General features: G+C 40.8%; 1 protein-coding gene across 6 annotated transcripts in view; it reads right to left on the bottom strand.

Annotated features, from left to right (window-relative positions):
- Nucleotides 1-26,240, bottom strand: part of dennd5a (DENN/MADD domain containing 5A) — a 263,959-nt gene that overhangs the window by 46,394 nt on the left and 191,325 nt on the right. For 5 of the 6 annotated variants that reach the window (XM_078220711.1, XM_078220712.1, XM_078220716.1 and 2 more), the window contains 5 exons: nt 25,288-25,381; nt 15,885-16,016; nt 15,210-15,362; nt 10,696-10,783; nt 10,023-10,104 (listed from right to left, as the gene is read on the bottom strand). In XM_078220711.1, coding sequence (XP_078076837.1) covers nt 10,023-10,104; nt 10,696-10,783; nt 15,210-15,362; nt 15,885-16,016; nt 25,288-25,381 — 549 coding nt within the window. Of the gene's footprint in view, nt 1-10,022; nt 10,105-10,695; nt 10,784-15,209; nt 15,363-15,884; nt 16,017-22,767; nt 22,876-25,287; nt 25,382-26,240 lie in introns of all 6 variants that reach the window. The other variant, XM_078220715.1, reaches the window with a different exon arrangement.

Genomic DNA, 26,240 nt, shown 5'->3' with positions numbered 1-26,240 from the left:
ACACACTAACTGCTGCAATTTAAGGCAATAATCTTGTTCATCTTTGGAGTAGCTTATCAGTATGTGTTGCTTATGCTCACACATGAAAATGGCTATACAGTTGAAACATTCATTATAATTATGAAGTTTATATATGTTTTAGGACTGTCTCTCTAATTTAAGGCAAAATGAAGGAAATCGTGAGACCTGTTCCAAAGTCCATCTGACAGCAAGCCTTATTGGTTTGATCTTTGGTGATTAAAAAGGCTCAGATTGTTTTACCGGGAAGAAGGTGCAAGATATTTACACTTGGGATCCAACAGCAGCCGCCTGTGTGCTAATAGTGCATAGACTGTGAGTATTCAAAGTCCAGAAAAGTGTAAAGAATGTTTGGCTGGAAACAGTTGTGCTTTAAACCTTCCATTACTTCCAAGATAAAAGAAAATTGGGGGGGGGTGGTCTCAAAATTTCAACCCGGAAACAGGGCCTATGTGATTCATGTTGCCATATAAATAGGCTTTGAGTGTTAAAGTTTAAAGTTGATTTATTAGTGTCACACTGCAATGAAGTTACTGTGAAAATCCCCTAGTCGCCACACTCCAGCGCCTGTCCGGGTATACTGAGAGAGAATTTAGCATGGCCAATGCACCTAACCAGCACGTCTTTCAGACTGTGGGAGGAAATCGGAGCATCTGGAGGAAACCCACGCAAACACGGGGAGAATATGCAGACTCTGCACAGACTATGACCCGAGCTGGAAATCAAACCCGGGTTCCTGGCACTGTGAGGTAGCAGTGCTAACCACTGTGCCACGAGGTGAACTGTCTCCAAGATATCCCTGAAAACTCACTCACAAGGTTAGTCCATCAGGATCCAGAAGAGAGAGAGAAAGAGAGAGCAGATACAGGCAGCAAGACACGGTGATTCACCATGTAGGAATGCGGAGCTCACACTCCGATTGAAAAGACCAAATTCATGAGGAGATAAAACAAGGTTAGAAGATTCCCATAGTGTGTGCTAGAGGAAGAATCTCTTGGGGAGGGGGGAAACTTTCATTGAGATTAAAAGTTCCCAGGCTGATGAGGCAAAAGAGCAGAAGTAAACCCCCAGAAGCTAAGAATCATCTTGAACTATTTCTGGGAAAATTGAGGATGATGTAAAGTATATCTGCCAAGTATGTTTTCGGTTATGCTAAAAGAATAAAGGGAATATCCTGTTTTGTGGTTTAAAGTATACATTGCCCACAATGATTGTGTTTTTAGTTTTATTTTGTTAAAAGTCTTGAGGCGTGAAAACTTGTTAAGTCATCCTTTCAGCTATTTACTGGAAATTCAAACTATCCATCTCTATGGAGATCACAACACACTGGAGAGTTGAAAAGAACAGGGAAAAAAGTACAAGTATAAAAGCATAAGAGTCCAAGGGTCTGATTTTCCTTCCAAGGTTGGGGAATGGAAATTGGGACTGTTTCTGGGTCCTGAAGCCACTCTGGGGGAGGCCTTGATTTTCGTGGAGGCAGACTATTAATCCACAATATTCAAACCATTTTTCACATGAGAATGGCTGAGGGAAGCCTTCTAAAATTAGCAGGGAGATACATGCAAAACTGTGCACAGGCAGACCTGGGGAGAGTACAAATAGGGGTGAGGGAGAATTGCGTGGGGGGGCAATTTGCGGGATTCCTGCGAGCGTTCATGTCCTGCCAGCATCTTCCAGCGTCGGATTTATGGCGCGGTCAGCTCCGCACTGAAAATCAGCAGGGAGGCGGGGCTCGCATTTAAATGATATCTTGCATATCATTTAAATACTACAAGCGGGCCCGGGACTGAACTCTCCGGGCCCGCTAGCCTCCAGATATCCACTCCATCTGACGAAGGAGCTGTGCTCCGAAAGCTTATGGTATTTGCTACCAAATAAACCTGTTGGACTTTAACCTGGTGTTGTGAGACTTCTTACTGAGAGTACAAATGCAGGGACCTCAATGACTTTGGAACAGAGGAACACAGGAGAAGGAGCCAGAGAAGACATCAAAGATAAGGCATCAGAGAGAAATGAAGACAACATCATCTGTATCTGGGCAGATCACTGGCATTTAATCCTCGCTCTGCTCTGAGGCTACATAGGTGGCAGATTTCACTGAAGACATCTGTAGTGAAGCATAGATATCCAATACACTGTTCCTTGCTGAATTTCAGGTAGATAAATTGCTCCCTGAACAGGCTTCCTATTGAGAGTCCTTTTCCCCAAGTTCTCTTCTCTCTTCTAGGAAATTGTCCGCTCTGCCTCTGCTCATTCTCCGTCATACTGTAGTCCAAGGGGAATACATACTAACACAGCCACATCTGGGAGCAAGTAGTTCTATGCTGAATCCTTGAAAGTCAAATCCAAACTTTGGGGTGTTGCTAGCCAGGACCAGCACTTGTTGCCCAACCCTAATTGCTGAACTGAGTGGCTTGCTAGGCGACTTCAGGGGACAGGTATGAGCCAGCCACATTGCTGTGGGGTCTGGAGTCACATATAGGCCAGTCCTGGTAAGGACGGTAGATTTCCTTCCCTAAAAGACATTGATGAACCAAATGGGTTTTTCTGACAATTGACAATGATTTCATGGTCATCATCATGGTTAATTCCATCATCTTCCATGGTGAGATTCAAATCCATGTTCCCAGAGTCTCATTATCCTGAATCCCTGGATTACCAGTCCAGAGTTAATACCACTATGCCACTACATCCCCTATGGAAGCTGAAATTTTCAAATTAAGTTGTAGAAACAATTTTCATGATTTGCTTAGATGTTGATAATGCAGGGAAAAAAACACTTCACTGTTCAATTTACAAGTGTTCAGCTATTCAAATTGAAAACATTCCTCAAATTCTCTGTGGTGAGATGTTTGGCCAGTTAAGTGCAAACGGATTTCAAATGTAAGGTTTAAAACTGATTAACCTGACAAAGAGGGGAAATTGGACAGAAAAAAAAAAGCTTACAGAGATAGCCTGTGCAGACTTGGGCTTCAAGGGCCGCCAGCTATTTTGCTTTCATTGCTGGCTCAGCATTTAACCATTCTGTAACTAAACTATACAAACTAAGAACTCAAGTTTGATCCCCTAACTCTAGCGATGTAACCAAACACAGCCATTTCAGCTGCAGAGACATAAAAAAACTTTATTGCCCCAATGCAGAGGGACGACAAAAATGTAAAAAAAAAACAATTAGGGTTCTCAGTCCGTAAGTAGCAACTACCTCTGCACATGTGCATGTATGGTTGCTGGTTGAGTTCAGGATTTGGCTCAGCTGTGATGTCCCTCTTCACCTGCTGAAAACTTATTGTCAAAGCTCACACAAGCATAATGGCCATCTGGGCAAAAATGTGGAATATGACACTTTCAGGGTGGATGGCAGAAAGAAAAACTAAGTGAAAATTGGGAAGAACCTTTTTCTAAGCCAGTAAATCTTGGGCGGAGTTCTCCCAAAAGAATTCTAAGTGTTGAATTTGCAGGAAAACTGGAGTAATTCATACTGGGTTTTTCAGTGGAAGTTCACACTAGAATCTCCCACACCCTGTGCAATGCAGAGTCCACCAGCGTGAATATCATTAGATTTCAGGGGGCAGAGCCTATTCCACCCGAGAGGCTGAAACCAGCAGGCCTCTGCACACGCGCAGTGGTCCTGAACTGTCAGCCTCCCGTTTGTTGGCCAGCTCGGGATCCCCGCAGTGCTGCCTCCCCAACCTCCCAACTGCCTGATCGTGGCCCCCCAACCCCACCCCCACCCCACACTGCACCCGCTGCAATGCCAATACCCCCCGGCAGACACCCTCCCCCTCGGCAGATGCCTCCCCTCCCCCGCCCCGATTGCTGGCTCCCTCCCGTCCTCATTCTGATGCAGAGTGGCAGTGGGACCCCCACCCCTATCGATCGTCCCTTAGGCCCTGACCCGTAGGCAGTGCCAAGGTGTCCCCGGGCATGGACACCTTGCCCCTGGGCATTGCCAGGGGCACAGGCTGGCACTGCCAGGGTGCTGATACCCATGGGGCAACCCCCCCACTGACTGACCCCTGGGGGGCCCCAATTGCCCCCTCTTCATTCCAACAGGGTCAGGCCACTAGCTCCCTGCAACTGGAGAGCTAATGCAGTCTGTGCTGGAGTGAATCACTCTGACAGGGTGGGAGAGGCTAGTGGGCCCAGAGAGTTCAGTCCCGGGCCCGCTTGTAGTATTTAAATGATATATAAAATATCATTTAAATGCAAGCCCCGCCTCCCTGCCGATTTTCAGTGCGGAGCTGACCGCGCCATAAATCCGGCGCTGGAAGATGCTGGCAGGACATGAACGCTCGCAGGAATCCCGCGAATTGCCCCCCCACGTAATTCTCCCGGCCCATTGCACTAGAAAATTAGTGCAGTGGGATGGGAGAATCGCCCCATCTCCCCTCATTTTAAAATAAGTTGAATTACAATTATCTATATTTAAATGGACCTTAGATATAATCTCACTAATGAGAATTGAATGTTTTTCTCTTGTAGGTATGCAACCAAAATATAAAACCAAATCCATCTTCATACAACATTTATATTTTCATTGCTTTCATTTTGAAAGCATTCCAAAATATTTCAAAAAACACTAACCATTATTTTGTGACATTTGTATTTGTCTGTCTGTTTTGGGGATCAGCATATAATATTGTTTTCACTTGCACTGGTGTGGAAGATCAAGAGCAAAGAATGTGGAAATGCCAACAATGCCCACCAAACAAACTTGGTGAATGAATTTCAGACACTGAAAATGACTTTACACAAATTGATTTCATACCTCACTTGAGAGTTTTTAATGTCTGACCCTGTCCCGAAGTCATGATGTGGAGATGCCGGCGTTGGACTGGGGTGAACACAGTAAGAAGGCTCACAACACCAGGTTAAAGTCCAACAGGTTTATTTGGTAGCAAATACCATAAGCTTTCGGAGCGCTGCTCCTTCGTCAGATGGAGTGGAAATGTGCTCTCAAACAGTGCACAGAGACACAGAAATCAAGTTACAGAATACTAATTAGAATGCGAATCCCTACAGCCAGCCAGGTCTTAAAGGTACAGACAATGTGGGTGGAGGGAGCATTAAACACAGGTTAAAGAGATGTGTATTGTCTCCAGACAGAACAGCTAGTGAGATTCTGCAAGTCCAGGGGGCAAGCTGTGGGGGTTACTGATAATGTGACATAAATCCAACATCCCGGTTTAGGCCGTCCTACCCATCCACATTGTCTGTACCTTTAAGACCTGGCTGTCTATAGGGATTCGCATTCTAATCAGTATTCTGTAACTTGATTTCTGTGTCTCTGTGCACTGTTTGAGAGCACATTTCCACTCCATCTGACGAAGGAGCAGCGCTCCGAAAGCTTATGGTATTTGCTACCAAATAAACCTGTTGGACTTTAACCTGGTGTTGTGAGACTTCTTACTGTCCCGAAGCCCAGAGATATGTGCCTGAATTCTGCATTCAGTGGCAAGGTACAGCACTCACCACTGTACTTGAAGAAAACTGTCCACAAAGTATTTAGTGGGTTTTGTGGCATCAATTTCATTCTGGTGCCATCTACTGGGATTATTGGCATCCAGGAACAGTGAGGTCATCGAAGAGGCTGAGTATCCAGATAGAATAATTCTCACAGACACAAACCAGGATGTACAAGGCATTAATTAGTCTTCACTTTTAATCATATTTCAGACTTATTAGATCAGTTTCTTCAGGGCCAGAGTGGGAGTTCAACAAGAAGTAGCGCACCATTAAAAACTCACCTCATTCAACAAGGCTTAACTTTTCCAATGTTTATTACAAGAATAACGCATTAAAAAGTTGAAGTTCATGTCAAATCAATAACTTTGTGCTGACTGCATTGTGAAGACTGCAAAAGCATACCCTCTGGAGAAGAAGTGTATCACCGACAGTAACTTGTGGATTTTTGTGTTCAACTACACTCAAAAGTTACTGTCAATTTTAAATAGTAATGATGGTGAAAGCTAACAGTTTTGCCTTCATTAAAAATGTAAATTACAGATGTTGGGCCAGGTGTTGTTTGCTTAAATGGTGTACGATTGATTTCACTATGAACTTTACTTTTAAATGTTGCAATTAACAATATTACATTATATAGGAAGTATTTTTTGCAGTCAGAAGTACTCATCCATAATAAAACTCCTGAATAAGAAACAAATCATATGGAAATGGGCATTTCTGTTCAAGATGATGTCAGAGTCCCCCTTCTCTAATTTATTCAGCCTTCCACCTTTGGTCCAGATTTGGTTTAAAATCTTTTAAAGACCATTTCTCTGAGGGTACGTTTGCTTCCTTTGATTATCTAGTAAGGGAGCACGTTGTTCCCAAATCTTTTTTGTTTAAAAGATACCTGCAGGTTTACAGTTTTGCCAGTAGACGTTTTGCATTCTTTCCTTCTCCATCTCCTGACAGTCCCATTGATCTTTGTTTAGGTGTTAATCCCATTTATAGGGCTCCATTTCACCCATTCATAAAATTATTCAAAAACTCTTTGGTCCATTTTAGCTAACATTAAGGCAACTTGGGAGTGGGATTTAAATACTGAGCTTTCCGTCAGTCGATGGCAGTTGATTATTTTTCAGAGTGCATTCCTCATCACTGTATTAGACATGATCTGCTTCAATTCAGTGTTCTTCATCAGCTCTATCTTTCTGGAGCAATACTTTCTAGGATGTACTCTGGACTGGATCCTGCCTGTGCGAGATGTCACTTGGCTCCTGCAACACAGCTTCATATATTTTGGTCATGTCCAAGGCTGGCTACGTTTTGGTCCTCAACTTTTTCATACATGTGTGGCAAATCTATTGCTATTAACCCTATTATTGGTATTTGTGGGGTAATCTCTGACGAGATATCTGTAGATCACTACCAGTCAGATGCCTTGGCCTTCGTCTCACTGCATGCACATCAACTTATCTTATTCTATTGGAAATCGGTGGCTCCACCTTCCCACCTACAATAGGTCAAGGAGATGGTGCTTCTTAAACTTTTCAAGTTCATCTCGCACAGGCAGGATCCAGTCCAGAGTACATCATAGAAAGTATAGCTCCAGAAAGATTGAGCTGATGAAGAACATTAAATTGAAGCAGACCATGTCTAATACAGTGATGAGGAATGCACTCTGAAAAAAAACCAAGTGCCTTTGACTGCCGGAAAGCTCAGTATTTAAGTCCCACTCCCAAGTTGCCTTAATGTTAGCTAAAATGGACCAAAGAGTTTTTGAATAATTTTATGAATGGGTGAAATGGAGCCCTAAAAATAGAATTAACACCTAAATATACCTTTCGTAGACTAATTAAAAAAATTGATTCAGTCTGGCAACCTTTTATTCATTATTTTGACAACCTTTCTTTTTCCTCCAAGAGTTGAATAATTCTGTCTATCCCTGTTCTTTTTTTCCTGTCTTTTCTTTCAACCTCCTTTTTTAATGGCTTATACTTTGCTTCTGTTTTACGATGCGTCCGTTTCTACCTTTTTGCAAAAACCAATAAATAAAGCTTGAAACAGAGGACTATTCAGTTGGAGTCAGCAAAACTGACACAGCTGCAGCAATCTTTTCCATTAATAGAACAGCACCAAATCAGGGGTTGCAAGTCATTCTATAACAAAGTGCCAAGCTCATAAAAATAGTTACATAATTAAATGCTTTCTAGCATTTGCCCTACAAGTGAAACATTGAATTACTGGCACACTGTAGCAAAATGTATAGTTAATTAGAGGTTTACCTGCATTTATTATAACAACTAAAATAAGAGGACACTTGTGTGTTCTATACCGCAGGATAAAATTTAAGCATTTGTGTGGGAGAATGTACCTGGACTACTGGAACTCATCACCCCCAATAACAGCACCCTTAAAAATTACCTTAAAAAATGTCTGCAAAAAGGAGTTTCTGTGAACCAGAAATGCATTCTCCATTTTTGTGAAAATAACATGCCAGTTACGAGTATTTTGTAAGAGAAGGCAAGAGCATAATATAATTGCACAAAAGCTGGCTGCAGCTGAGCTGTACAGATGAGCAGGTTTCCACAAAGTGCCCATATGTGCATAATAAGCAAAAACAGGACTGGACTCAGCCACTCTCCACTGGCAAGTCGTTTGCAACAGTCTTCGCTCACATATGATGAATGTCTATCTGAGCACAATACAATACTGGCACCTGCAGAACTGTACTACAGCATGAATCAGCTATTTTGAGAGAGAAAGGGGAAGGAAATGAAAGTACTTTCTTTCATATAACACCTTTTACTGGAGGTTCCCAATTTCTTTTCAGCCAAATAAGTATTTTTGAACTCTATTTGATGCTGGAATGTGGGAAATGCAGCAGCTATTTAGCCACAGCAGATTGCACAAAGAGCAATATAATAATGACCAGATAATACGTTTTTGCTATCTGTTGAGGATAAATGTTTGCAAGGGCTGCTGTAACATTTTCAAGATAATGCCACAGGATTTTTGACATCCACCCAAGGGGGCAGATGAGGCTCCAGTTCAACATCCCACCTGAAAGATAGGGGGCGTGATTTTATGACCTCGCTCATCCTGAAACCATAAAATCCCACCCGAGGTCAATGGACCTTTCCATGAGCTGCCCCTCACCCACTCCGATTCCTGTGGCGGGTGGGACAGTAAAATTCCAGCCTGCAACTCTGATTGTAGAGCACGCCCTCAGTAGTTAATATTCCTGAGTGTCAACCTAAATTTTGTGTTCAAGTCCGTGGCCTCAGTGTTACAATTCAACTAAGGCTGCCAATGGGGGAAAATTAAGGGCACGTATTATCTAGAATTCAATAGCGGCAATAACTCGAAACTGGATTTTATGGAATTTATTTGAAACTAGTTACAGAAACAGAAAACAACAGTGCACCAGAACTATGATAAACAGAAAATACTATAACCAGGGTGGAAGGGTCTGTCTTAGAATGGTAAATATATTGTATTTTTCAGTATTTGCTTTGTAGCAGTCAAGAAAATGCAAAGGTAAGATTGCTACTGTTTCTGTTCCTCAAACTCCAGCTTGCTTGCACACTTGCCCAGCAGATGGCACTGCAGGCCTTCTTATCTGATGCAAATTTGACAGATTCCAGGAGCACTGTTCACATTCGCCAGAATTCTATCCCATCGCCCACCACAGATTCAGAGCGGGCGAGGGGCGGACAAACGAAATGTCCATTGACCTCGGGCAGGAATTTCTGGTCTCACTCGAGCATGGCCGTAAAATCTGCCCAATATTGTCTGTGAATGTTCAGGGGTCAAAGAGTGATTCCAAGATTTTCCCCACAGCGGTTCTATCCGTTAGTTATTCCTCTCACATGACACGAGAGGTGTATCAGGAGTCAAGCTGTTAAGTTACGCCATGACGGTATAGGACAGGCTCAATAAAGCAGCTGGTTTTTCCCTGCCTGTCCGTTTTATATGTTTATAAGACCAATGTCATGAATCAGTGGATCTGAACAAACTTTTACAGAATAGAAATATTTGTAGGAAAATGAACACAGAACAGGACAGTGGGTTATATTGGACAGCTCCTTCAAAGAACTTACAAAGGCATGATGGGTTGAATTGCCTCCTCCTGTATGATTAAAGTATAATTAATTCTGTAAAATCAAGAAACTTAAAAAAAGCTTATTCAATTTATTAAGCTCCCTCATCAGTCCAAAGATGTGCAGGTGAGGTGGATTGGCCATGCTAAATTGCCCCTTAGTGTCCCAAGATGTGTCGATTAGATGGATTAGCCTTAGTAAATGCGTAGTTACACGGAGCTAGGGCAGGGGAAGAGAGCTTGGGTAAGACACTGTCGAGAGAGTCAGTGCAGACTCAATGGGCTGAATGGGATTCTATAATCAGAGAAATACTGGCCTTCTCATATATTGTTCTATTAAATTATCACTGAATCACAATTCAAAGCAAGTCATCAAACTTTTCCAAAAGATAATTTAAACACAAAATTAAAACTTCTTTGGAACCAAATAACAAACTGGTTAGGATAATGAACTCACCTCATATCCTGGGTCAGTGAGATCTTTAAGGGAGGCATGACAAGACTATCAAGTTTTCTCCTCTCCAGATCTTGGATGATTCCTAAGGATAACAAGAATATGTAGATTTTAACATATTTTAGCTTCATTTCTGCTCTTCACATCCTTCATCAGGTAGTACCAAGCGCACCAATATACAGCAATAAAGTATGGTGATGTCATAATAAGCTATAGCAGTGTGGCATTAGTTACTGGACTGAATCTCGAGGGCTGGATCAATAATCAAGAGAATGTGAGTTTATATCCCACCATAGCAGTTCGAGAAATGGATTTATTTAAAACAAAAAATCTGGAAATAAAATATTCGTATCATGAAAAGTGAACACAAAGCTGTTAAGATTATTTTTTTTTTTAAAAAACAATATTTTTGGGGAAGGAAACTTGCAATCCATACACATAGAAGTTAAATGATTACCTGCCACATTTATCTACATTTAGCTAGTGAACATCTGAAAGAGAATTATGGTTACAGAGGCAGTTTGGTCCATCTGAATTTATCCACCCTGAAAAATCCTTGCTCACCTATAGCATCCAACTGTTTCTTAGATGATTTCACTACTTTATAACCAATTATAAATAACCAATATTTGACAAATTTCTATTAATGTACATTCAAGGACTGCAAATTCCCTACCTGTGCTGCTGGTGCTTCCTAATATAGCTTCTTTTTTCTCTTTAGTCTCTTGGTAATGTAACAGGTGAGACCACAGGGCTGATTTACCCTATAAATAGAAAATACAACATAATGAAATATAAAACTAGATGTTTATACAATGCTTTTCATGCAGCTTGCGGTGTTCTGAACCCGGTCTCTTGCAATTAATTTGTTAATAAAACATTGATACTTAATGACGCAAGGAACTTAATTGCTCTCAAAGAGACATGGGCAAATGTGGCAGGGGTAGTACCAATTGTTTAAAACAACTTTAATTTTTGGTGAGCATATCAATAGCCTGCACAAGTTAAAAATAGTTGCTTGACAATTGTAACTTGCTCAAGATGGAGTCAGGATACACTCTGCCACCATCTTTGGCCTTTCACATCCACAGCTCGAATTATTCAGAAAAGTAGAAGAGATTTGGAGCAGCCTGAATAACCTAAATCTTTGCAAGAGATCAATGAGAAGAATGAACAAGCGCAGGTGCTGAAACTTCTAACTGTTATCAGGGATGACATGCTACGCCACCGAGCTGGACTAATCCAAAGTTGGAAACAGAGACCAGATGCTACCAGTGCTGATTAACTTTTCTCAGTACTGCAACTGTGCAAGAACAATCAAGAAACATGGGGAGATACAAGATAAGTTTTTGCAGTACTGTATGACTTATGAAGATTTCCATTCTAAAGCCACAAGAAAGGCAAATTGTGCCTTACGAGCCTGGCGGAGTTCTTTGAAAATGTGACTAAACACGTTGACGAGGGAAAAGCGGTAGATGTGGTTTACATGGACTTCAGCAAGGGGTTCGATAAGGTCCCCCATGCAAGACTTCTCGAGAAACAGATCCAAGGAGCTGTTGCCTTGTGGATCCATAACTGGCTTGCCTGCAGAAGGCAGAGAGTGGTTGTAGATGGATCTTTTTCTGAATGGAGGTCGGTCACCAGTGGAGTGCCTCAGGGATCTGTTCTGGGACCCTTGCTATTTGTCATTTTCATAAATGACCTGGATGAGGAAGTGGAGGGATGGGTTGGTAAGTTTGCCGACGACATGAAGGTTGGTGGTGTTGTGGATAGTTTGGAGGGATGTCAGAAGCTGCAGCGTGACATAGATAGGATGCAAGACTGGGCGGAGAAGTGGCAGATGGACTTCAACCCGGATAAATGTGTAGTGGTCCATTTTGGCAGGTCAAATGGGATGAAGGAGTATAATATCAAGGGTAAGACTCTTAGCAGTGTAGAGGATCAGAAGGACCTTGGGGTCCGGGTCCATAGGACTCTTAAATCGGCCTTGCAGTTAGAGGAGGTGGTTAAGAAGGCGTATGGTGTGCTGGCCTTCATCAATCGAGGGATTGAATTTAGGAGTTGGGAGATAATGATGCAGCTTTATAAGACCCTCGTCAGACCCCACTTAGAGTACTGTGCTCAGTTATGGTCGCCTCATTACAGGAAGGATTATTGAAAGGGTGCAGAGAAGATTTACAAGGATGTTGCCTGGATTGGGTGGCATGCCTTATGAGGATAGGTTGAGGATGCTCGGTCTTTTCTCCTTGGCGAGACGAAGGATGAGAGGTGACCTGATAGAGGTGTACAAGATGTTGAAAGGTATAGATCGGGTGGATTCTCAGAGGCTTTTTCCCAGAGCTGAAATGGCTGCTACAAGAGGACACAGGTTTAAGGTGCTGGGGAGTAGGTACAGAGGAGATGTCAGGGGTTAGTTTTTCACTCAGAGGGTGGTGGGGGAGTGGAATTGGCTGCCATCAATGGTGGTGGAGGCAAACTCGATAGAGTCTTTTAAGAGACTTCTGGATGAGTACATGGGACTTAATAGGATTGAGGGTTATAGGTAAGCCTATATATAGGCCTAGGTAGGTAGGGACATGACCGGTGCAACTTGTGGGCCGAAGGGCCTGTTTGTGCTGTAGTTTTTCTATGCTCTATGTTCTAAATACTTACAGACGGATTTGTGTTTGGGATTGCAGATACAAAGGTGCAAATGAAAATACTCAGATGTTAATGCTGGATTTGAGAATTGGGCAGAGAAAGTATGAATCTGGATTCTCTCCCAAACTGCAATCAGATGAGGTTTCCTTTTAATTAGCTAGTAACTAGTGAGCAACGCTGGTGTCTTCTAGTACATGGGATGCTTAATTAAATTGTCCTACTCTTCTATTTACAATGCACCTTCTCTGATGCAGTTCAATTTGATAGAAGCCTTGCAGCAATAAAAACACATAGTTTTTAAATGTATTCTTAATCACTACTGAATTGTATTGACTGCAGCAGCAGGCTTGAAACTATTCCTGCTCCTATTTCTTATGCTCCACGCTCCATAAATACAGAAAACCAAGGCAACCCCAAGGTACGATGTCAGGAAACACAAGTATAGATTACTTAAATCTACCTCTATGTGTGGGTATTAGAAACAAGGTATAGCTTAAATTTAGTGTTTCTGTGCAAGAAATGGTTAAAATATTAAATAGCTTCATGTTAAACAAACGTGCCTGCATGTTTGTGAGTTTTGGTTTCATTTCAAACTGTGCCGGTATTGCAATTAAAGGTTGATGACATGAAAACAGCCGGGTTTAAAGAAAGATTAGATTGTTGCTTAACAACCAGGCTCCACGTTGAAAAGCATAAACATTTGTTGTTCAGTTGGAACCAGGTACTTGAGAAGAAAGTAGTTCTCAGAAACTTCCAGCACAGGCAGGACAATGGAGTAAGGGGCAGAAAGCAAGTCCCAGAAGCTAAAGAACAGGTAGTTCGAGAAACCAGAGAATGAAGAGAGAAGTCCCAGGAAGACTGAAGTCAAAGGGACAAAGAACTAGAGTCTGTTCTTCACTGAAGTTAAAGACAGAGCTGTAAGTGCAGACCTGGTGAAGGCGGCTAGTGAGAAGTCAGACATCTGCAGTAATCCTAAGGTGACACCTTAATACAGTCTATGAAGCAGTGGTGTTCTGTTGGCATGACTAGGTATTGCGTGGAAGCTTAAATGCATGTAGCAATCCAAGACAGAGGAACCCACATGAAACATTTTTTTTCTCTCTGTACTCTACATGTTTCTTCTTTCTATCCAACGTTTACTGTTTGAATGCAGAGGGGAAAAGTTGCAACCTTCTTTCTGCATTTAAGTATGTGCAAATAAACTAACCCTTTAAGTTCATCCCAACTCGAGTTTGCTATAGGGTTATGAATAGAAATTGGAATAGCAAAACTAAAGGGTTGGGAAATATGTCATCGCTTATAAAGGGGGAAGCAAATTAAAATCCCATTCTTTTTGCAGAAGGGTGGCAAAAAAATACATTAGTGCTGTTAAAATTAATCCCCTCCTGTTCATAACAGACCAGACAAGATTTAAGCTAGCAAAGGTTGAACCAAAGGGTGAACCACTTAAGACAATGATTGTAGCTGAGAGGATAATTAAGAATCAAGAACAAATGTGGTTATTTTAGATATTAGCTGGACAGTAAGTTCATCCCGAATACAACAATATACCCTCTGATGGGTAAAAAGGCCTGTATGGGCATGAACATCATTGATGGGAATTTTAATAGGATGGTAAAGACAGGTTTGTAGGTGGGGTTGCCAGCAATATCTCACTACCAGCTCATGTGCCAGCACATTCCTGCGTGCGGCCTATCATTAGGGAAGCAGCTGATGTGAGGGTGACAGCAAGCCATCCACCAATAGCAGGTAGCAAATTAGATCAATTAAAGTGCAAATTGAGAGTACTCTTCACTTACAATCTGTATTTTCCAGATGGCAGATAGGACTCCTGATGGGGCTGGAGCCCCGAGCTGGAACAGTAGCAGCATGCAAGAGGCCAGCCAGATTGGTATGGGATGGGAGGGTTAGAGGCGTAACCAATAAAGCATTCCAATTTGGGGGGTGGAAGCGGAATTCTTCATCATAATAATGGTACAAAATATACAGAGCTGGCAGGCCATTTTCAAGTCTTCAGAAGGCACCTCCACTTTGAGGCATGCTTGTGGTTTCTCCGTCAGCAATGTCCACCTCTCCCATAGGGCTGTCAGCTGCCCAGTGTCTCCATTGGCCCTCCTGGCCTCTGAGGCCATCTGCTGTTGTTAATCGGACAGGGCTCCCAGAAGCTTGTTAATTGGCTGCCTCCCCAAAAATCTCCTCCAGAGTTCCACTATGGCCATTCTTGGTTCCCGACCTGGAATTCAGCCTGGCATCAGGATTACAACCCTGGAACTCGGTGGGGAGGCGATGGCCTAGTGGTATTATCGCTAGACTATTAATCCAGAAAACTCAGCTAATGGGTTTGAATCCACGGATCTGAGATGCACTGTATGAGATTAATTGTGGCTTTTGAAAGGAAATGGAATAGTTTTCTGAAGAGAAAAAAGGTAGCGAGTGTGACGAGCCAAGCAGCACTTACTGAAATCCAGCATGGACATAACTGTCTGAATGTTCTCCTCCTCTATAATTTTATGATTCTATAAATCTTCCAGATGTACCTCAGTTACTTACCTGTTTTACTTGTAGGCCATGACTCCATATTCTTTCTAACAAATCACAGAGACTGGCAATCAATGTATTCTCTTCCACTCCTGTGATAGTCACTTCACCATGACCCAGTTCCACTGCTTCTCGCCCCATTTTCTCCACCAACATGCGCTTAGTCTTCAAAAGAGAAATTTGTGGATTCATAAGCACATCCAAAAATAAACAATGACTCAAATCTAATACTGGCTGTTTTTTAGGAAAGAAAATGCAACCTCCCATTGGCTTTGTAAGCAGATGCACCACCGAGTATAGTATAAAATTATGCAGATCAGAATGACCCCAGGTTTGGTCTCTGATCTGTGCTTAGTTAGCTGATTTCATCCAAGGTAAACAGTTTGAGTTATGAAAACAATTGGCCAGGACGCTTCTGGACTGAGGAAGGTGAAGGACACAAATAAACAGCCCCATTTTCTATCCTGTTTCCAGTTGCTGCAGCTTAAAGATGCCTGCATGCTGAGACAGGATTGAGCTTGGCAGAAGTAACCAACATGTTCAACTAATATAATAATCAAACTATAGATAGACATAAGAATTGGCATTTTGGCATGCTTCCAAAGGTTGCTAGTGAGTGTGGCACAATACTCCAGACACAGTCAGTGTTTTCAGGAAGGGGGGAAAAACTACATCAAATAAAATTACCTTATTACGACATTCCTTTAACAGGCCCTCAACAAATTTCCAGTTGGTATGTGCAATTACTGATGGAGACAGGTTGGACAACTTTGGCTGACGCATGCCCGTTCCAAGATTCCGAGCTTCCTGTATGTATTTCTTCAATTGGATAAAAAGAATAAATATTGTTTTTAGCTATCAGAAAATGCATGTACATAACAATTTGTATTTAACTTCAACAGGTCATCATGTGCAAATAGATTTGAGTGGGTTTCTACGTTGGGAGAGGTGGCTTTAAATTTAAAATAAAGAAAGATCGGAGTGGATAAGGATAATAAACCGTAGAAAAACTAAGTTTTAAAACCAGAAGGAAAATACTTTACATAATACCTTCATAAAGTTTCCGTTTACAACGTTCAAGTAAATTAATAATTATGAATGTGTTCGAAAATGGCATTCAGAGAAAAGCTTCAGATATAGTGGCAGGGAATATTAACCTCCCACTGGAGAGAAATACCAGAACTAATTTTGCAATACCTTCAATATTGCAGTTGAATGCCCCCCACATTTCAAATGTGCCACTGTATATATTAACTCATTTCCCCAAAAGGCCTTTAAAACACACGGATTAACAACATATACAGGGAACAACAAATATTTCCAGCCAGGGACATCTGTATATGTAAAAATGTCTGGTTTCTTGTGACGCGTTTGTGAGAAATGGCTTTTTGCACTTTGTGAAACTGCTGAAAATATTAAAATCCTATCCATCATAAAGATGAGGATAATGTTTTTCATGTGAGGGTAGGGAGTCTTTGGAACTTCCGTCCACATAAGATTCTTGATAACCAATGGGATGAAAGGTTATCGGGGGTATGTGGGATGTGGAATTGAGGTTATAATCAAATCAGCCATGATCTTATTGAATGGTGAAGCGGGCTCGAGGGGCCTACTGCTGATCCTGATTGGTATGTTCTTTTCTCTTAAATTCTCTCAGATCCTAAATTCTAAAACAGTGAGACTGAAATTTTTTTTTTAAATTTAAGAAGTTGTCCATTTAATCAGTGGGGCTTAGCTTTAGATCCAACACTAATGTAATAATAGTTTCTTCTCCCTTTGATAGGAAGGGCCTGATATGAAATAAGCTTTGGATATTATAGACCCAGGAGCACCACAGCAACAACAAAATGAAAGATTATGCCTGTAGCACAGCACAAATTGGCAAACTTACTAAAAATGGTCAAGAAGAACCTGTTCAGAGATTGGAAAATATTACACTAATGAAATATAGGAGCAAAGTTGGAGCAAGGTGCATTGCTGGTTTCAGCTGAAGGAACTTAAATCTGCATTTAAAATGTACGCGTTTCTTAGGTTAAAAAGTCTGAAAATGCTTGTTACTATAATTTTCTTTGCACGAACTGCAGTGCTGTCAACAGGATACCTGTGGTGCTGAAGTAGATGGATTTGCTGCTATTTTATTTCGTTAATTATTTAAAAATTAATCTGATTGTCAAAAATTCAGATAAGGTTAAATTAACCATGCCTGCTGTAGAAAAAGAATGATGCCTTGATTACATAGAATTTATGGCACTGAAACAGATCATTCACTTCGCATCAGTGTTTGTGCTCCATACAAACCTCCCCCCATGCTATTTACTTCATCTCAGACCATCAAGATATCTATTCAATCCTTTCTCTCTCATGTACTTATCTAGCTTCCCCTTAAATACATCCATGCTATTCGCCTCAAGCACTCCATGTGGTAGCATTTTCCAGGTTTGTTCCTTTATTTCTTGCTCCCAGGAACTCAACAGTCGTAGAAAATCCAACTTTCTGAACTAAATTCAGTATTGCATAGATAAATATTTTCAATGAACACCATAAACAACCTTGTAAACATTTTATAGAAAGCAAATTCATTATTAATTTTGTTCGTAATATAATTGCATTGATCTTGCAGTTAAATACTTTATGATGTTTAACAAACTCAACATCAAGATGAGCAATCCACATGTAAACATTTGATACTTATAATTTGTCAAACTTTTAAAGATCAATTCAGGTGCTTCTCCCACTCTCCAACCAAATTTAACTGCCAGATAAAGTGACTTGTAAAAACTACTAATAATTTTGTTTTTAATGAATGGTCTGCACTGAGTTAGCTGATCCCATCAGGGTGCCAGATAGGATGTTGTAACTGGCTTCAGTGCTCTTAGGGGTCGACAATGTTTGTAGAACCAAGAATCCCTACAGTGCAGAAGGAGACCATTCAGCCCATTGAGCCTTCACCAACAACAACCCCACCCTGGCTTTACCCCTGTAACCCGACATATTTCCCCAGCTCATCCCCCTGACACGGAGGGAGAATTTAGCATGGCCAATTAACCTTACCCGCACATCTTTGGACTGGGGAAGGAAACCGGAGCACCCGGAGGAAACCCACACAGACACGAGGACACCGTGGAGCTCCACATAGACAGTGACCCGGGGCTGGAATTGAACCTAGGTCCCTGGTGCTGTGAGGCAGCTAACCACTGTGCCACCTTGCCGCCGTATGTATGGCAAGAAGAGCAAGAAAAAACAGACATGTTTCTCACTTCTGATCATTATCCAATTACTTGAGGAAAATTCAAAGGATCCAGCCTGGTTATAATGCTTTTCATAGTCAAATAGCTCACCAACTCCACTGTTCTGGCTCACACAGGAAGAATAACCATTTAAGAAAGGAACCAAGAGTCTGGAACCTTCCTGGTGTCATTTACTGGTTGCTTTTTTAAACAGCCAATTTCATGCAGCTGTTTAAATATCTCCACAAGAAATCGAACATAAACTCTCTCTCCACCCCCCCATTTCTAACTCCAGTTTAACTTCTTTGGCTCTGACACACAAATCAAGCATGCAATTGTGCAGATCCAGAGGACACTCTGGTTTGAAAATCCATCACTTTCTTTGCACACTTTAGTGCACGATGCAGATAAAAATTCAACTCAATGGAATTCAACTTTGGTTAATCTAATTCATTTTTCAGGCACAGGGCCGGATTTTTGTAGAGTCAGACCAACTTTGGAGGCCTTTAAAAATGAAGGTCAGGATTCAATTCCAGGATTTCTGCCTTCTTTCCCAGCATTGGCAATTTTCGCTGGTGCAGGATAAGGATAACAAGCCCGTACCCTGAATTCATGATTTGGCCAGTTTCATTACAGGAGTAGGCATCTCACACCATGCACCAGCCAGCGGGCTGTGAGATGCCTACCCCTACAATGGAAGTTTAATGGAATCAGGCCCGCTTCAAGGATGTATGATCCATGATCCATCAGAGGAGTTGTGAACCATAGTCTGGATTCAGGAATATTCTGAACAGTATGTTTAAAAGGTCTTACCCATGTCCCCTATTCCACCCTATGCATCTTCCATTGTTTTCCATGCCACTTCTATGCCTGCTGCATCCTCCATGTCCACTCACCCAGGATGCACTATAGAAATGCTGAACCATATAATAACAATGGCAAGTCTAGAAATTCACTTAAAAAAGTCTCAAAAATATCCTCTGAAAGAAACTGCTGCTCTTATAACCTTATACAAACATCAATCACACAAAGCAATTATAGTATTAATAATAGAGGATTTACCTCACATCACATCTGAATCTTGTGCAAATAAACATCTAGGCATTAACAAAAACAGATAAAATAAATTATAACAGATTCTTACTATGCAGAAGGAGACCCTTTGGCCCATTAAGCCTGCACTAGCTCTCTGAAAGAGCAGTCTACCTAATCCTACTTCCCTGACTTATCCCCACAACCTTGCACTTCTTTCTTTTTAGATAGCAATCCAATTCCATTTTGAATCCATCGGTCAAACCTACCTCCATCACCCTCTCAGGTAGTTTGGTCCAGCTTCCAACAACCCTCTGGGTGGAAATAATTTTCTTCACTTTACTTTTATTCCTTTTGCCCATATTTTGAATCTGTGCCCTCTAGTTCTTGATACACTGTAGAGTGAGAACAGTTTCTCACTACTTATCCTGTTCATAGCCCTCAGGATCTTAAATACATATATCAAATCTCCACTCAGCCTTGTTTTTTGAGGAAAACTGTCCAACCTCTTCAATCTATCCTCAAGATACAGTTCCTTATCCTTGTAATCAATCATTCCCTCTCTCCTTCCATTACCTTCACATCCTTCCAAAAGCATAGTGCCCATAACTGGATGCAGTACTACAGGCGAGTCCTAACTAGTGCTTATACAAGTTCAACATGACCTCTTTATTCCTGTACTTAATGCCCTTATTAATAAAGTCTGAGGTACTATTTGTTTTATTATCTGCTTTCCCAGCAATCCCTACCATCTTCAATGGCTTATGCATATACACACCAAGACCCTGTTGTTACTGCACCTTAGAGGTTCTCCCTTCATTTTATACTGTCTCTCCATATTCTTCCTGCCAAAATGAATCATCTCATACTTCTTGCATTGAACTGCATGTCACTTGTCTGCCCAATCCATCAAAATATATATGTCCTTTTGAAGTTCAAAACTATATGTATCACAGTTGACAACTTTTCCAATCTTCGTATCATCTGCAAATTTTGAAATCATGCCCTGAACACCAGAGGGTAGGCCATTAATATACATCAGGAAGAACAAGGGTCCCAACACCGACCCTTGGGGAACTCCACGACAAATCTCCTCCAATCTGAAAAATAACCATTTACTACTACTTTGTTCCCTGTCACTCAATTTCTCATCCAAGTGCCTACTTTCCCTTTTATTCCATGAGCTAAAATTTTGCTCACGTCGGTTGGATGGCACTGTATCAAACACACATCCATATACCCATTTACCCTCTTCAATTTTTCTGCTGTGTTCTCAAAAAAACTTCAAGTTAGTTATCCTGTCATAAAGTTGCCAATCAATCAAACACTAAACTTAAGCCTGTGAAAACCCTCAGCCCTGCTGAGTTAATCCATTAGAAATTATTGGAGCCCAGCCAAACATTCATAATAAGGCCATCTGATGATCTGCTTCTGTTAGTACTGTTGATTTGCAGATATTTTCCAAGGAGATTATTTAATTTTTTCAACTGCCTTTCAAGATCTGATATTGTTATTATATGGCTCATTAGAACAGTGTTTTTTTGGCTGAGTGAGCATGGTAGATATAGCAGGGCCATGAAGTGGCATGGGGCCATGAATGAGGCATATGGAGTAGCAGGGGTGAGGGCTAGAGAATCTAACAGTCTTTCATGCCAAAGTCCTAGAAAACCGAGAAAGGCCTTCTAACCAGTCCACCTTGGCACTTGCCTGACTCCATGGCTGCAACCAAACTGTTTCCAGGGTCAGCAGATCTGAATTGATTCAGCCACTGCTGCCACAGAGCGAAAATAATACATGCATTTATATAGAGATGGATTTACTTCATTTGATGGTGAAAATCTGGCCCATAGATTCAATTTAGTTGCCAGGTTTACTGATAATTTGCCATATGAAACATGCCAAGTCAAAGGTCCCCTGTGAAATGAAACAGGCACATTCAATTCTTCAACTTTCTCAGAGCAGAGGACTGCTTCATGCCACCCCTGAAAAACTGGAGGCACATTGAGTTCTGCTCTTTCAGCTCGGACAATCAGACGCGGATTCTATTCAGAAAAAACAGGAAGACTAAATAGAAAAGTCTCATAGATTTGTTATGTGAAGGGATATTTGGCAAGGCAGTTTAATCAGTGCTATAAACAACCATATGCGTTATCACATGCAGAAAAATTCCATTTCTCAGCAGCATTATTTCTCATCTTGAGGCCATTATAACTCACTAGTATGCTGCTGACTGCAGAGACACAGTTCTCTCATTTTCACCACATCCTCAACACTGAACTTCATAGAACTATTAGAAATTACAACACAGAATCAAGTCATGTGAGCCAGCCAGCACTTGTGTCCCAGATGAGCAGTAGCTCTAATGTCCTGTGCATGCTTTGTTACCGACACGCAAATCCACCTTTTAATCCACATATTTTAGAGTCTGCCATCCTCCTTTGGCCCAGTAAATGCACTACTTATTGTGCCAAAATGATTACCGATAAACATATGAAAATGACAGGCAAGAAAAGACCAGTTTTAACTGAACCAGAGGGCACAAACTCAGACTAAAGGGACGATCCTTTAAAACAGAGATGAGGAGGAATTTCTTCAGCCAGAGAGTGGTGAATCTGTGGAACTCATTGCTGCAGAAGGCTGTGGAGGCCAGGTCATTGAGTGTCTTTAAGACAGAGATCAATAGGTTCTTGATTAATAAGGGGATCAGGGGTTATGGGGAAAAGGCAGGAAAATGGGGATGAGAAAAATATCAGCCATGATTGAATGGCAGAGCGGACTCGATGGGCCGAGTGGCCTAATTCTGCTCCTATGTCTTATGGTCTTAGTGTTATAGTTGGCCCACCTTGGCTACACCATTGTGTCACATATTGGCAAACATTTTGACAGATGTAAAGATCTCGGCATTGATTTCCAAGCCCACTATAATATTCAGAGGTTTGAGTTTTTTAAAGGGACATTGTAAGGGCATTGGGAACATTTTAAAAAATTGTTTATATAATCACTATTGCCTCCACTAACTTTTGTCCAGTCATCTTCTAGTGGGGCTACAAAAGAGCAGAAGTAAATGGCAATATGAATGTTCAAAAATAGTCTACAAAGGTTCTTCTAGCTCTCATCCAAAGTTTAACGTATGAGATAAGAGTGCTTTTAATAACCACAACATACAGACAGGCAGCCACATCTCAGCATCACAAACATTATAGCTAATGGATTTGCCAAGGTTTTGAAGGTTGCAAAGGGTGTATGCAATGACCAGGAACATACATAAAGCTGCTACTTGACTGAGGAGCAGGTGACCTCCTATAACGTACCAGATAAAACTCAGACACAGATTTTATAGAAGTTCTAGTAGTCTGGTTATGTCTGTCCAAGTTGAAATACAATACGATCTCCAGTTCAGGCGTCAGACAATCCACATACTGAAGAGACAGAAATCATGCGAGCGAGACACAGAGACAAACAACCAGAGTATCAAAAAGGAAAAAAATAAAGCAATACACACAAATGTTTAACCTTATAAAGACAAACAGATAAAAAAAGAGCATGGAAAGGAATCATCACAGAAAGGAACAAAAACAGAAGAAGTTACATAATAAGAAATAGAACTGAAATCTGGTAAAAAATTCTCAAAACAAAAACAGTACACTGGTTGCTGTTTACAATAATTAGACGTTTGAACATATAGGACTTTCAATTACTGCATCCAAAAGGAGTTCCTGTACTGCCATTTGAACACAATCAAACCCAAAAAGGCAGCCATATGCACACTTCAATCAACAATCCACTAGCCCCAAATGATAGAAAAATTAAATATCTTGTGACGTTATTGTGCCTTTAAGAAAGATATTTTAAGCATGTTCTCTACAGTTATAAGCAGCCCTGTTTTTTTTTATTTTTGGCACCAAGATGCCTGAGCAGATGTCCTTTTAGTGCTACTAACATCAAATAATGGGTCTTTTGTTTATTTTTAATCTAAGCATAATGCAATGTCCTGGAATTTTATGATCCTTTTGAATTGTTGGGGGAAGGTTGATTGACAGGTCAGGTGCTACCTTCACAGGGGAAAAAAATCCAGGGTCTTTACTTTAAGTTTGGCAGAAGCTGTTGGACTCCAGACTATAAGCAGTGTGTTTCTGTCACTCTCCCTGGTATTGGAAATTTAGCTAGCAGCTAGAGGCAAGGAGTGTCTCTGTCTCGAAGTGTGCTGAAAGTTCCAGGGCTGGAAGGCCTCAGCGTTTTCAATTCAACATCCAAAGGAGGAACCCACAGCAGGGGTTGCAACGCTGCAAAATCCAGCATCACATGAGCATACTTATTTTCTGTGCTAAGCCTGGGACGGGGTGTGTTTGTTGGGGTTTGTTTGGTTGGAACAGTACATTTAGCTGTTGAGGTTTATACAAAATCATGGTTGTTATGTTTACTTGTTTATAATTGGTAAAAGGTACTGCTAATTGTCTTATTATAATGTTAACTGTATTCTTATATAAACTTTGTTTGATAAAAGCTCCCTACTGGGTCACTTGAATCATATGTGGAGTAAAACGTCTTACGTTTACCCGTGCCAAATTCAAAGTGCAAAACCTATGGTCTAGGCTGACCTTCATAAAACACTTTGGAGTTTCTGACATGAATTATAACAATCTGTACCTACATTCAAACCTGTTGTGAAGATGAAACCCCCAATTAGGGGATCTGAATGGACTGCCTGAAAGGATGTGAGACAGATTCAACTGAGGCTTTCGAAAGAAAATTGGATAAGTACCTGAAGGGCAAATAATTGCAAGGCGACAGAGAGAGGACTGGATTGTGGATCTAACTAAATTGCTCTTGCAGAAAGTCATCATAGATTTGACAATCAAATGGCTTCATTCTGTGCTGTAATTGTGCTATGATTTTATTACTAAGGGCCCAATTTTTTCTCCATGCAAGTGAATGGCTTTTGAGCGAGTTAAAATTCCACACAAAATAGAGGTAGGTTTTTTTAAACTTATGCATGTTTTTCTCCAAAATCCTTATCAATATGGCTCTATGAGTAACAGTAAAATGGAATGTTAAGTACACAAACTGATTCTATCTTCCTGCAAACCTTTATTATTTTATCATATTGTAAATGTATGTGCTGAATTAATATTCTTTAACATAAAATTCCTCCCTATATACTGTTAACTGAATTGTTCCACCAATCTAATGATTTATTTTTTAAGTTTGCTTGCTGAATTGAATTAGCATACAATTGCACACTCAACATTACTACACTGTAAATGTCTTGCAAGCCTCTTCAATGTGAGGATAATATTCCATTATTCTTAAATTAACTGCTCAAATTTACCTTGAATATGGCCAACATGGACACAAGGGTGCAAATCCAAGCAAGCACATGAAGTGTTGTGCTAAAAATAGCACATGAAACAAATTGAAACCTTTTATAGTCCAAGCAAGGATTGAATATGTTCAAGGCTGAGATAAACAGATTTTTAATCAGTAAGGCAATCAAGAGTTATGGGCATAAGGTGGAAAAGCGGAGTTGAGGACTTTGTCAGTTCAGACACAATCTCATTGAATAGCAGAGCAGACTCAATGGGCCAAATGGCCTACTTCTGTTCCTACGTGTTATGGTTTTATGGACTATTTCTGCTTATTTAATGCTCCATCATTTAATACTTCTGAAAAGACCACAAACAATCAGAAGCTTATCAATCAACCTCCTTTGTTGAACAGTGCAGTAGGTACATGCTACATGGCAAGAAAGTCTCAAGTATTAAGTTATTCTTTTAAAAATGGCCATTATTGTCAGAAAATTTAAATAAGTTACTGCAAATGAAATTACTGACCTCCCTCTGGTCATTATCCAGGTGCAGGTGTTCTGTGTGTTGCTTTTGCCTGTCCTTTCGTCTCCACTGGGCTGGGGCACTCCGTTTTACCCACCTGCAAGGATTGAATACATTTGAAAATAGCAAACATCAAAGCCACGTCAGAGCTGATGGAAAGCAGCACTTGGATCAGCTATTGGCTTTAGAGTCAAGGACTAACCCTAAACATCTGAAAAATTTGACTGATATATTTCCAGTCAGTAAAGGCAATTATTTGGTTAAATTGAACAAATTAGTTATGTTTTTACATGTTTTCTATGTTATAAGTTGTATATTATTGTACAATACGTTGCAAAGGACCAACCAGAATGGCAGCCAAAAAGTAATTACTTAGAATATGCAAGTGATTTAATTGATCTTTGATCCATAAAGGTCAATAAAGATCAGGGAACCCACTGAGTCCCCTATCATACAGTTAGTTATCATTTCATATCATGTCAGTTTTTGCTGACTAGTTAAACAGGATTGACTTTTTTCTACCTAAAAAGTATTCTTCCATTGCATGTGCATGTCTGCCTTTCCTATGTTCAACTGAGTTTTTTTCATGGAGATGAAATTTGAGTCAATCAAGTGCAAAGCTAATGCGATACTTTATCAAATACAATATAGGGAGGGTGGAGCATAAAACTAGGTAAATTGATCAATCAGCAATGGATACATATATTTTTTAATTGAAACTCATCACTTTAGGGGCTTACAGAACATAAGAAATTGGAGGAGTAGGGTCTTTGACCCTTCTATCCTGCTCCATCAACCAATACATTTCAAGAGTGATTTTTGTCACAACTGCAATGTGCTGACATGTGAATATATCTTTATGAATGTTACATGCTTGTATTATTGCAAGATAAATTTGTTAAATTGAATGGAGCAGCACTGTGGTTAAGCACTACTGCCTGACAGCTCCAGGGACC

This window comes from Mustelus asterias, chromosome 9 (assembly GCF_964213995.1).
Source record: "Mustelus asterias chromosome 9, sMusAst1.hap1.1, whole genome shotgun sequence".
NCBI lineage: Eukaryota > Metazoa > Chordata > Chondrichthyes > Carcharhiniformes > Triakidae > Mustelus > Mustelus asterias.
The sequence above is the reverse complement of the archived record's forward strand: the minus strand, read 5'-3'. Positions and strand labels throughout refer to the sequence as shown.